Raw genomic sequence first — 14121 nt, 5'->3', positions numbered from 1 at the left:
GATGGCCGTATACCTGCGCCTCAAAGAAAATGAGGTGCGGGGGGTTGCCATCAGATCGTCCGCTGAAAGCGGCCGAGTGGATGCGTTTTCTTCACCCTCCTGGCCCGGACTCCCAACTGCCAGGAGGTGTACGCCATCAAGCCTATGACTATGTTCATCACAGTAACAGCCCGCGCACTGTATAAATATGTCAGGAAAATTGACTAACTTAAGCATTTTATTACATTCATTTTGGTACAATATTTTTTCATTATCGGTTCTATGACCCCATCCAAATTTATTCTTCACAGTGTTTGTTTGTGAATGGTTCAGTTTTTTGCTAACTATATTGAGATTACATTGTAATATTAGGGGCAAATGATCTGACCATAAGACATCATACCTGACATACACATCTATATATACAAAACAAAGTCGGCTTTGTTACAACACTTATAACTCGAGATCTGCTGGACCAATTTTCATGGTTTTTGATTTGTTGGATTTGTCTCCGCCCCGAATAGCAGAATATATCTTAAAAATACTGAAAAATTGACGAATACTTGAAAAATGCGTTATTTTCCCTAAAAGATCTTTAATTTCGGAGCTGTCAAATATTAGTGTCAAAATCTGTAAGTAATGATTGGCATTTATGAGTCATGTGGCATGAATGTGTGGGCATTGATGATTCAGTCACCTTCGTTCCATTATACCTATATTAGATTCGAGCTTTTACATATCTCTTTAGCAATAAAATTTTAAATATTCCGAATTCCGGTGGAATTCCGACGGTTCCGTTACGGTTTACAACACTTACTGGATAGCCCGTGTAAATAGGGCCTATCCTGCGGGGAGCGTAACCGAAAAGAAAAGTATGAGAAAAAGGAAATGGAAAGATATAATATTATTCAAGGCTAGACGACCGTATAACTAGGCAGTTTAAAAGATACTCACCAACATCCACCGTGCAGGAGAAATCCTCGCAGTGAGGCTGACCAGGGCTCTGGGAGGCTTCTAAGTTCTGCCGGCCGGCTATTGTAAAGTCCTTGAATATTACTGATTACACCAAATGTCTGTATGTTCACTTCACAAATCGAAGTAGTATAATGACTAACGACTAAATAAAACTCATAAATTAACAGTTCCAGTCGAAGATCAATTAAAAGAACGGAGAAGAGAAAAATTCGGAAGATTCCGACATTAAAGATATTGGCATGTTTTTAAAAAGAAAAACAACACACTATCGCTCATGTGGCCAGTCAGACGCTAACCAAAGAGGCCTTCCGCATTAGGTTTTTAGAAGGAGGTACCTCGCCACTACCTAGATGGTGCTAGCCTTGAATGAAAAACCTAAAGATATGGGTAAATAAAAATAAAATTGAAAAGATGGGACATATCGGTCCAAACATTCTCCCCGGCTTGGAAGTTCAAAGAACTTTCAAAGAAAATTAAGTTCGATTATAGGTATTAATTATTGAAATATATGTTAAGAGAGAACGTGGCTAAACCAAGAGACAATTAAACCATTAACGTAATTTAAAATTAAAGTATAATGCAAATGTATTTGAAGTGATTTATTGAGTTGATAAAGGATATAATTTAACAACCGGTCTTTTATATACACCATATTTTGTTTTAACTAAGGCAACTCTGACAATTCCATCATTGCCCGGATATACTTTTGTGATTAAATCTATAGGCCAAGTAAATGGAGCGAAGTGAATGAGATGAGACCCGAAATAAGTATTACTTTTTTTAAGTTTAAATCTTACGACAGTTCTAGCATCTAATATCCCGAACTTTAGTTTAAGAATGTAAATAATTAAACCGAAACAAAGAAGTTTATCAGCTTTGATTAACTTTATATGCTTATAGAAAAGGACACTGTGAACGACACGTTGTAAAAGTATTTCACATATTAAATGTGCCTTAATATTTATAACTGACACCTTCTTTTTGAAACGCAATATATAAAACGTAGTACGCAAAAGTTTCTCCCAGGAAGAAAAACGTTTAGAGAACTCATATAAAACAATCTTCAGCGATTCATTTTGATAAGTTAAAACATTGACTTTGAGTTCAGATAAAGAATCCATATTTGGTGGGTTGATAAACCAAGGAAGGTAATTCCACCACAAGCTATTGGAAATCAATAATTCAGCATATAGTATGACTGGGGCATTTACACCTTGAACATCGAGTGAGCGAGCTACAATAGAGAGGATATTCCTCTTAGTACATTTATCATGTACATCGCAAACAGTAACAAACAACTTGTCATCACCAGGCTCCCACGCGAGACCTAACACCTTGGAAAAATTCCCCCCATTAGAAATATTCACCGTACTTCGGTGAAACTCGGGTAAGTGGGACAACAGCTCAGAAGAGTTGCTAGTCGACTTGACAAGGTCGAAAGATCCTGCCTTAAATAGGGAAACCAATTGTTTGGACAAAGAAACTGCAATTTTATCATTAGGCACTGAATAAACTAAATCGTCTATATGAAGCCTACTCTTAGAAGCAGCGACTGCTTCAGGAAACTCATGAGACGTACCCTCGGCTAACTGCTTAACAGTTCTCATAGTGAGATAAAGGCTTGACTTCAGTCCAAAAGGTAAAGGACTGAATTGAAAAGCACGATTAGGTTCGTTCTCATTGAACCGAAACAAAATACGCCAATATTTCCGATCATTTTCGGGATTTTTAATTTGTAAATACATTTGTTTCATATCAGCCGTCATAGTTATTGGAAACAATCGAAAATCAATAAGTAATAAAAATATGTCCGCCTGTAAATTAGGGCCAACGTTAAAGATATCATTCAGAGAAAGACCAGTATGAGTTTTAACAGTAGGATCCAAAACTATACGAGGCATAGGCTTGTTGCTTGGCTGCACGAATAACCCCGTGGTGAGGAATGTAATAGCCCTCAACATTTAAAGAAGATTGGGGAACTTCAGATAAATAGTCATTATCGATGTAATCATGCATTACAGATGTGTAATTCTCCCTTAACCCGGGAGTATGTTTAAATTTTCGCTCTAAAGCCATAAATCGACGAAGAGCAATAGCCCTTGAATTACCTAATTCTGAAGGCGTGCGACAGAACGGCAGAGAAACGGAATAGCGACCACACTTGTCACGTGACACTGAAGATGTGAACAAATTCTCACATTCAGTTTCTTCCGGACTTAAATATTTAATCTGCGGTATCTCCTCTGACTCCCTAAATTTCTGAAGGACATCGTTAAGAGCGAACCCAGTGAACGAAGGAACAGAGGATGTTTTGGGTACATCACCCATCAAAAGGTAGTAGGTAGGTAGTCAATACAGCGGGTGGCGCGCTAGTGCCTGATTCAACTCTGTCACCTAGGTAAATATAGGGGAATAGCTGAGCGCCAAGGATTAAGTGTATATCCCCGGGAATGTTCCAGGTAAGGTCAGCCAAACAAATATTTTCTAAATGAGTAAAATCCGATTTATCAATAAAACAGGATGGCATGGCAATTCATCCGTAAGACAATCAACCACTAATGCACTAATTTGGTATGACTGTTTGCTGTCTACACGAGACTCAATATTTAAAACAACATGCCCATGAATAGGACGTGTTGACATACCAATTCCCTTAACAAAAGAATTACTTAATGGAATTATTGGTAAGTTCAATAATTTGCAAGTGTCGGTTGTTATAAGGTTATTCATTGAAGCATTTTCAATTAAGCAACGAAGCAACATCTTACTCGCATCCCTACCCTTAGCGTAGACCTGTGCCGTAGCTAGCAAAATAGCGCTCGAATGCACTTTAGTATTAAAAGACATCGAAGCGGCATCGGTAAACAAAGATGACGTCATAGGGGCGGGTTGATACGGCGGGTTCTGCGCGCCAATGGCGGAGTTCATTCTCAGGTTCGAAACATTCTCTACGACCTGACAAGCGGGCCGCTGACTAGTGCACGCGCACTCGACTCGAGATGAAGAATCAGTTTTACCGACTTGCGAAGTTTGGAAATGAGTTTTGCTTTTAATAGCATTTTGCTCAGAATTATGTACTCTATCGAAATGCAACAAAGTATGGTGTCGCTTGTTACATAATCCGCAAACAGCTGACGAATTACAATTGGAAACAGTGTGGTTTAATCCACAACAGTTAACACAACCGTTCTTAGATTTAATAAAATCATATCTACTTTTGGGTGAATCTAAATTGCGGAAAGATGAACAGTGATACAAGGCATGCTTATTGCCATGACAACAAGGGCATTTCTCAAGTGACACGGAATCAACAGTGTTGTCACTATGAGACAACAACGTGTACGTATTCTTCTTACGCGAGTTATTAGAAGACTGAGAAAGAGGTTTATTGACGTTCGAATTTTTAGAGCTTAAATTATTTGAACGTTGTAATATTTAAACTTGATCACGAATAAATGTAACTAAATCATCAGAGGACGGTATTTCTTTCTCACGTACCGATAACTCGAAAGCTTGTACAGATTGTGTGTCTAAATTACGTAATGCACAATTAAGGAAAATAAAATCAGACAATTCCCAAATCCCTAACTGTTTTAATGCTAATATAGAAGCAGAGTATTTCTCAATGAATATCTCTAAGCTCTGTGCAGTATAAGAAGTATTTTTCAAATCAAAAATATTAGACAAATAATGTGCACCTAGCGTGCGTTTATCTTGGTATCGTTTAATTAAGCTATCCCATATTATTCTATAGGTTTCGCCAGTAGGTACGATTCCGGCCGTGATCTTGAGGGCGTTGTGCGTTAATTTACCTATTAAATATTGCACCCGCTGAGAATCTGACAATTGAGTATTATTGTGAATATTAGATTTAAATGACTCATAAAAAATAAGCCAGTTCTCAGTACGTCCATCGAAACTAGCGATCTCAACGGCAGGAAGTTTAATATGAGTTTTATACTTACATTTTGATACCGTGGGCTCCTTGACCTTGACTTCGTCATTTACGTTATTACGAACACGTTTGATACGACAGTACAAATCGTCAAAGACGGCCAACTCTTGATAATTAGGAACAAATTTAGGGTTATCTTCCAGCATTAGCAAATTAATTTTATCAATTATTTTTTCAAAATTACCACGCAAATCGTCAATTGTCTCTGACGTGGCCATGAAACTTTCACAGGATTTTAATGTATAACTAGTAACTTTCTTTGAAAGTTCAAATATATCACTAATACGGGAAAAAAGCATTTGTTTTTTAGAATTCAAAAGGGCAATTTCGGGATTATTCTCCATTACATCGGATAAAGCCATTATGGAGATAGAAATGAAATAAATGAAGTCTTGTGGTATTTCACAAAACCAATAAATAATTATTATTGATTATTTCGGTATAAAATAATATCAGAAAACCGAAAATAACGTTAAGGGGATATGATTAAAATTATGCAATTATGACAAATTTTATAATATGGCGACAGGTGAAATCACTTTGTCGAATTTCCGTACCAATAATTACGTACGAATAATAATTACGTACGAATACTCAACGAGGTATTTCCTACCTTATACGCATAAATTATCCTAATGAGAATAATATTAAATAAAGATGGAATAGTATTAAAATGAGAAAATGCTAATAATTATGCACTTTCTTTGGAAAACAAAATGGCGGTCGCCCTAAGGAATTTACGTGCCAATTATAGTTGCGCACTATATTTCAAAAGATTGACCTAAACCAGTTCGTATCCGTGCTACCCTCTTTAATACCTACTTCGATATTGCTGATTATCGTTATTAGCATCACATCTAGATGTATTCAAGCTATGAGATTCATTCAATGTTGAGTTATGAAATTGCTTAACTAACTGGCTTAACGTTGCATATGTACCTACTTGTAATGTTTTCAATCTCCGCTGACATTCGTGTAAGATCTTTCAACAGTTTAGTGCAGTCTAGATGATCAAATGTGACCGGCGGGGGTTTTTCCAGTTGTCTCGCAACAAACACCGGCAGATTTTCTGGATCTGTTGATTTGAACAGCATAATTGTGTCATCCATATTACGGGATTCTTTTCCTTTTCTTTTTCGCTGTATTTTGCGTCGCTCCGTAGGTACTTACTGCACTAAATAGCAACTACTTTGAGTTTTTTATTTTTTTTACCCGTAAAAGCCGACACACAAATTCTCACTAGAGACTCCCCATCTATTAACGATATTTTATTTTGAATATACGATAACATTTCATCAATCACTATATTACAAACGTTACACTTAACTATGTCCGTCATTTTTACGTAAATTACGATAGCTCCGTACAAAAATCTTAAATCTTTGAAAAATCTTAACATCTTTGAAAAAATTGTCACTATGCAGCTATTTGATGCTCTGAAGAACGTTATATCTCCTAACCAGCATGGATTTTTCAAAAGTAGAAGCGTAGAAACTAATATGGCTGCTTTTGTTGATCATCTGTCAAATGCTATGGAAAAAGATATGCAGATAGATGTCGTGTACACTGACTTTTCTAAAGCATTTGATAAAATCAGCCATAATTCATTAATTTTAAAACTTGGGAAAATCGGTGTGCATGGCAACTTACTCAGGTGGGTCGACTCTTATATAAGAAATCGAAGTCAGGCTGTATGTGTTAAAGGGTTTTGTTCTGGTTTCTTGCCTATCCCGTCAGGTGTACCACAAGGTTCTCACTTAGGACCGTTACTGTTTACTGTATATATTAATGATTTGGAGGTTTATCTCGAAAATACTAATCAACTATTCTACACTGACGATACAAAAATTTTTCGAGTTGTTGCTAGTGTTGATGATTGTAATAAGATCCAACAAGATTTAGATTCACTGTGCGGGTATTGTGGTCATAATCAGTTATTCCTAAATATCGAAAAGTGCCGGGTGATAACATATACTCGTAAAAAGAATTGTATTAAATATAATTATAATCTTAATCATACTCCGTTGACCAGGGTTGACTCACTTCGAGATTTAGGAATCATGATGGACAGTAAACTAAGCTTTAAAAATCATTATGATCACATTATCCGCGGAGCTTTCAAAAATCTCGGCTTTATTAATAGAATCTCCAAGCCCTTTAAAAATCGTGACACTATCAAGATCCTCTATTTCAGCTTTGTAAGATCCATTTTAGACTTTTGCAGTAGCATCTGGAATCTTAATTATCAGGTTGATGTGGATGCAATTGAGAGAGTGCAAAAGAAATTTTTGAAGATTCTTAACTTTAGAACATGCTTAATAAATACCTCTTACAATGATTCCCTTGTTCACCATAAGCTACTTTCCCTAGAAGATCGTCGAACTCAATTCGACATAACATTTTTGTACAAAATTCTTAACAGTTTCGTGGATTCTCCTACTCTTTTGTCAAAGATTAATTTCATTAGTAAAGCTCGTCTTCCGGTTCGTAACACTCGTCATCTAAACATATTTGTGCCACCTCGCTTTCTCAAGAACTACACTCGAATAAATTTCTTCTACCGCAGTTTGAAACGCTATAACAAGGACTTCACTGACATTGACCTTTTCTCGCAATCGCTGCAGACTCTAAAAAGGAAATTATTCCCAGCACTTTCAACAGCATCGTAAAATAATTAGATAAATTCTGCTTTAATTTATATGTGTAAACCATTTATGTAATGTAATGTATTACGTTAACCAGTTATTTATTTAGCTATTTTGTAAATTGTTATGTTGTCAACACACTAGCATAATTTATATGTTTTTGTAAAATTTTCGGCGCTATTTGTCTATTTAATATGTAATTCTAATTGTAAAAATGTTGTAATGACTGTTTGTGCCAAAATAAACAAAATAATAAAATAATAAAAACACGACACACACAGAAGTGCGCGCGCGTACTCTCAATGTGTGTGAGTATGTGACATTGCATTTTCTGAAATTTAATTTAATTCGATGATTTTGCTTACATTTACTGTAACGATCAAATATTATCAATGCATGAGCTGAAAATTTCGTATTTTTTCATTTAAGTAAGCATCCCAATGAGGAAAAGGTTAAAAAAAAAATAGTCAAAATGTAAAAAAAAACCAATAACATTTATTGTTTAAACTCAAACTGGAGGCATATATACCTTTTTGTAGGTATGTGAATTCCGCTAATGCGAAATTTAAACCTATTTATTTTACTATATTTACACAATTTAATAATTTTTACCTTAAAATAATTTTTACATTAAAAAAGTGTCAGATCGTGAAAGAAACAAAATAACAAAAACATCTTATATTACATATCAACAAGTTAGGCGACACTGACTAAAGGGTACGGTGTATATGGTTGGAACTCATGTAACTGATTCGAGATCAGATGGTGCTCAGTGAACGCTCGGTCTTCTTTCACTTTCAGCAATATTATGTCCATAACTGCACGAGCATCTTCTAAAGCGGAATGGCCCGCACTGCTTTGCTGTATTTTTCGTCCTAATAATTCTTCAGAAAGAACACGCAGAGAGCGACGCATCGGCAATCCTCTAGCATGGGGATACATCGCACAGGTATCAACGACTGCTGTATGCAATAATTTCAACACTTTGAAGTCATTCTCCAGGGCATGTCCAACCAATATCGTATCCGTGCCAACAAATTCAAGAAGATCATTCTGTACATCTCGCAGTGTCTTGGTCGCGTGCTGCAAGTTGCGCGGCCTGATGCCCGAGAATCTAGTGTTATAACACAGTATAGACGAACTTGGTCTCACATAAGTTTGGTACACAAGTTGGCCATTTACATCTACGACCGCCACACTAGCTAACTCCAGTCCTGCGGTTGTATAACACATCTCTGTGTCTATTGCATACACCCCTCCGCGGGGCGAGCGTGGCCGAACATATCCTTCGAGTGGTCCATTCATACCAGGATTAGTTCCGTTCCATACATGAAAAATGCTTAAAGCGCAACCTTTGGAACCAAAACCTTCGTTGCAACAAGCGTAATATCCATCCGCTGCACGACCCCAATGATAGGAGCAGAAGCCCTGGGTTAAATATTCACCGTCACGGGTCATATGAAACACTTTACAACAGCGAACACATAAATGTTCCACTTCTTCAGTTGCTTTTTCACTGTCCAAGCGCGGAGTAGATCCCGTTGAAATTACGCCACTGTTAGTTTCCGAACCGGGCATAAATTCAGGCGCATTCACATTCCAGGAGGTGAATATTGTAGGTCGTGGCGGCGGCGCATTCATGTACATCACAGCTTTTGTAGAGTTTGGCTCGATTTCTACGGGGTAACCAAGCTCCCACATCTGTGTACGCGAAAGCAGATGGGGTTGTAGGGCTGCTGTTAGTTCCTCCATTAAGATGGTCTGCGCAGACGGCGGTGAAGGCGGCCACGGCGACGCCGACATATCATTCTTGATCTGTTGCCAACGGTCTGCGGTGCTGGCGTTGTCTGCTGTCGATATGGCACCCTCCTCTTGACATAACGAACCGTAATATTGCTCACAAAAGTTTTGCACTTTCATTCGCTGCTTAACAGTTAAAAGTGATAGATTTGGGCTCTGAGGTTACTACGTGTGGACACTTGGGACGCTTACTAGTGTACTGAACGCTTACTGTTCTTGTTGAAAGGCACCATCCCTTGATGCGTCAGAACCGAATTCTTTAACGAGGTAATGTCGACAGATGGTCGTAATTACGGGTCATAACTACAATAGAACCAACCACTCCAAATCTTATCGTACTAAGAAAAAAAATAATAAGGATAATAAAAATAGACAATGCAGGTTTGAACACGTCACTAATTGTACGCATCACCGCTATTGTGCTCGAAGCGTAAGCATTGATTTACTTAGTTTGAATATTTTTATTGCTTTTTTGCTTACATTTACTGTAATGATCAAATATTATAAATGCATGAGCGGCAAATTTTTTAATTTTAGTAAGCATCCCGATAAAGAAAAGGTTAAAAAAAATTCAAAATGTCCAAATACATAAATAACATTTATTGTTATTATATGAGTTGATCATATTAGACGCACATGCCTCTTTTTAGGTATGCGAAATCGCCAATGCGACCTATAAACCTCTAATTTTTACTCAATTTGCACAATTCAATAATTTTTACATTAAATGCGTGTCAGATCGTGAAAGAAACAAGATAACAAAACCATCTTATTTATCATATCAACAAGTTAGGCGACACTGACTAAAGGGTACAGTGTAATAATTGGAACTCATGTAACTGATTCGAGATCAGATGGTGCTCTCTGAGCGCTCGGTCTTCTTTCACTTTCAGCAGTATTAAGGCCTAAGGAATGGCCCGCAATGCTATGCTGTATGTTTCGTCCTAATAATTCTTCAGATAGATCACGCATAGAGCGACGCATCGGCAATCCTCTAGCATGGGGCATCTGTATGCAATAATTTCAACATTTTGAGATCATTCTCCAGGGCATGTCCAACCTTGAAGATTATTCTGTACATCTCGCAAAGTCTTGGTCGCGTGCTGCACGTTGCACGGCCTGATGCTGTGTTATAACACCAGATTCTCGATCTGATGTTATAATACGGTACCCATAGACGAACTTGGCGTTACATAAGTTTGTTATTTTGCTCTTGACACATGTTAATTCCAAATAGTTTATTATAATTTAAATGTGCATTTTTTTTTTAAAAAGATGACATTAAATGAAATAAGTAAGTAATAAATAAAATACGGCATTGATGGCTTTAACCATCAATATTGATACATTAAATCGCGCCTCATTTCCGGAAAGGTAGGCAGAGAGAGAGATCGTTCGTCGTTATCTACGCATAATAATATTTCTGGGATCGATAATCGAGAACAAATGGTCAGTTAAGTCTTAGTTAAAACGGAGTTTAACTGATGAACCGTAAATAGCGCTATTGGTTCGATAACTGTCAAATTTCGTTTCTGAACATCAGTTCATCAGTTTAATTCAGTTTAAACTAAAGTAAACTGACGATTTATTTTCGTTTATCGATTCCATAACTTTATTTGACGTTTGGACTTTGATAAAGTGATAAATTAGTTCTTAAATTTGTTATTATTATTATTAACTAGCTATTACCTGCAGCTTCGCCCGCGCGAATTTAGCACCTACAAAAGAATGTAGATTGTTCGCAAATTTCACGGGAAATAGGTTTTTACCGTGATAAAAAGTATCTTATACGACCTTCTCCAGACTGTTAATTATATACATGTGAAATTTCAAGATAATTGATTGGTTAAATATATAACGCGTGAAAAGACAAACTAGAAGAAATAAAATTTATTAGTACTCTCTCTGTACCTAGAAACTTACCAATATTTTAAAGACCACGCGAGAGCCTCGATCAACGCATTCACGTACAGGTTATATAGAAACGGAGAGCTTAGCCCCCCTGTCTTACACCACATTCCATCCTGTACACTGACATCCATTTAATAGTGTTAATTTGATTTGCGTACCAAAACTTAAATAAGTTTGTAAGTTCCTTAGGGGCTTTTGTGTCCTCCAGTTTCTGCCATAGCAGGTCATAAGACACCAAATCAAAAGCCTTGGACAGATCAAGGAAACACCCATTCACTGCAGTTCTGCGACGCGTGTAGTACGACACGGTATGCTTTAGACTCAGTATTGCACTCTCTGTGGACAGGTGTGATCTAAATCCGAACTGATTGTCGTGCAATTTCAGATATTTATTAAGCTGAGCATTAAGCATGCCGTCCAATATTTTCGCCGCAATGGTTGCCACCGAAATGGGTCTGTAGTTTGCCCTATCTGCCAGATAACCCGTCTTATTTTTGACAATTGGTATAACAATCGTACGCATAAGACCCCCCGGCAAGTATGAGAGGCTAACACACAGCGAAAATAAAATTAAATTAACGATTGATAACATGAAAATACTTTAGACGCACTTCATAGGACGAAAATGCACCTATACCACTCCTATTACTCAGGATTTTTAAGAAGCGTCGCTGAATTCCTTCAACTCTGTCGCTTTGCACATTATAATAACGATAGTAAATAGTATAGTTGTATTCAATAATAAAAAAAAATTGTCATGATAGTTACCTAACTTGATTACAAACTCAAGTATATTAAAGAAGTGTTATATTATTGCACACACATTTTTGCACGAAAGCAATGACGTATAGTTCCGTTATTCTACTATGCTATTACTATATATAAATAGGCAGTAGCACGCCTTCTGCTCCCTAGTGTTATTCCAAATTACTTAGGCATTGATACATATTATGTATCTCTATATATACCTAACTCTCACTATGATAAAATAATTTCAATGCATGAGCATAAACAATTTCAATAAAGGATAGGTTAAAATAATAGGCAATCGTTAAAAATATTACGTTTATTGCTTTAACGCAATTCGGAGACACATACCTACATACAGGTATGCGAACTTCGGCAACGCGACACATAATTAATTAACCTCTAATTTCTGTCAGTTTTTCACAATTCATTAATTATTATAACATCAATCAAAATTTGTCTATGTTCAGAAAAACAATCGTCTTATAAATATCACAAATTTAGGCGGCATTGACTAAAGGATCATAGGGTTGCAACAAATGCATTTCATTCGAGATCGGAAGGCGCTCTCTGAATGCTCGCTCTTCATTTACTTTCAACAATACTAAGTCCATTACCGTACGAGCATCTTCTAAAGCAGAATGGCCCGCACTGCTACGCTGTATGTTTCGTCCTAAAAATTCCTCAGAAAGAGCACGCAGAGACCGACGCATCGGAAATCCTCTAGCGTGAGGATACATTGCACACGTGTCAACAACTGCGTTGTGCAATAATTTTAACACTCTGAGATCATTTTCCAGGGCATGTCCAAGCAATATTGTATCCGTGCCCACAAATCCAAGGAGGTCATTCTGTACATCTCGTAGCGTCTTAGTTGCGCGCTCCAAGTCTCGCGGCCTGATGCCTGAGAATCGGGTGTTATAACACAGTATTGGCGAACTTGGTTTCACGTGTGTTTTGTATACAAGTCGGCCATTAGCAGCTACAACCGCGACACTGGCTAACTCCAGTCCTGCGGTTGTGTAACACATCTCTGTGTCTAACGCATACACTCCTCCGCGAGGCAAGCGTGCCCGTACAAAACCGTCGATTGGTCCATTCATTCCAGGCTTTGTTCCGCTCCATACATGAAAACGGCCCAAAGTGCAACCTGTCGATCCAACACTTTTACCACAACAGGAGTAGCGTCTTTCGACTACACGACCCCAGTGATATGAGCAAAAATCCTGCTTTAAATATTCACCGTCACGAGTCATATGAAACACTTTATCACAACGTACACATAAATGTTCCACTTCATCCGCTTCTTCATCACTGTCAGAGCGCGGTGGAGTCGAACCCAACGATCCTCTGCCACTGTCATTTTGCGACCCAGGCACGAACTCGGGTGCATTGACGTCCCAAGACATGAATAATTTACGTTGCGGCGGCGGGTTTATATACATCACAGCTTTTGTAGAATTTGGCTCGATTTCCACAGGATAACCAAGCTCCCACATACGTTTGGGCGAAAGAAGATGCGATTGTAGGGCTGCTGCTAGTTCCTCCATGAAAATGGACTGCGGTGACGGCGGCCGCGCCGGCGGCGCCGACTTTCGTTCTCGATTCTTGATGCGTGGCCGCCGCTCTGCGATGCTGCCAGTGTCCGCTGTCGTCGTGACGCTCTCTTGACAAAATAAAACAGTGCAATTTATTACAAAAGTGTTGCATTTTACTTTACTAGCTTTAATAAACAAAGAGTTGAGAGAGCTCGGAGCTGGAGACTGATACATTCAGACAGACGCTCGCACAAGGACTGACTACCGTTTATCTAATGAGATATGTTAAGTAAAGATTACATACATACATACATACATATAATCACGTCTATATCCCTTGCGGGGTAGACAGAGCCAACAGTCCTGAGCGGACTGATAGGCCACGTTCAGCTATTTGGCTTTAAGATAGAATTGTGATTCGAATAGTGACAAGTTGCTAGCCTATCGCCAAAAAAAAGAATCTCAAGTTTGTAAGCCTATCCCTTAGTCGCCTTTTACGACATCCATGGGAAAGAGATGGAGTGGTCCTATTCTTTTTTGTATTGGTGCCGGGAACCACACGGCACGTTAA

General features: G+C 37.9%; 2 protein-coding genes across 3 annotated transcripts in view; both read right to left on the bottom strand.

The window, feature by feature from the left end:
* LOC106132098 (transducin beta-like protein 2) overlaps positions 1-14121 on the bottom strand; it is a 178945-nt gene that overhangs the window by 134469 nt on the left and 30355 nt on the right. Inside the window, exon 3 of one of the 2 annotated variants that reach the window (XM_013331417.2) lies at positions 12383-13678. The exons of the other annotated variant lie outside the window; for it this stretch is intronic. Within the exon in view, the coding sequence (XP_013186871.1) occupies positions 12513-13678 (1166 nt within the window). The 3' untranslated portion in view covers positions 12383-12512. Of the gene's footprint in view, positions 1-12382; positions 13679-14121 lie in introns of those variants that run through there. 2 annotated transcript variants of the gene reach the window in all.
* Positions 8251-9474, bottom strand: LOC132902396 (exonuclease GOR-like). Its single transcript, XM_060947365.1, has one exon. It carries the CDS (start codon positions 9472-9474, stop codon positions 8251-8253), a length of 1224 nt encoding a protein of 407 aa, XP_060803348.1.

This window comes from Amyelois transitella, chromosome 13 (assembly GCF_032362555.1).
Source record: "Amyelois transitella isolate CPQ chromosome 13, ilAmyTran1.1, whole genome shotgun sequence".
Taxonomy (NCBI): Eukaryota; Metazoa; Arthropoda; class Insecta; order Lepidoptera; family Pyralidae; genus Amyelois; species Amyelois transitella.
This window is presented reverse-complemented; position numbering and strand designations above follow the sequence as displayed.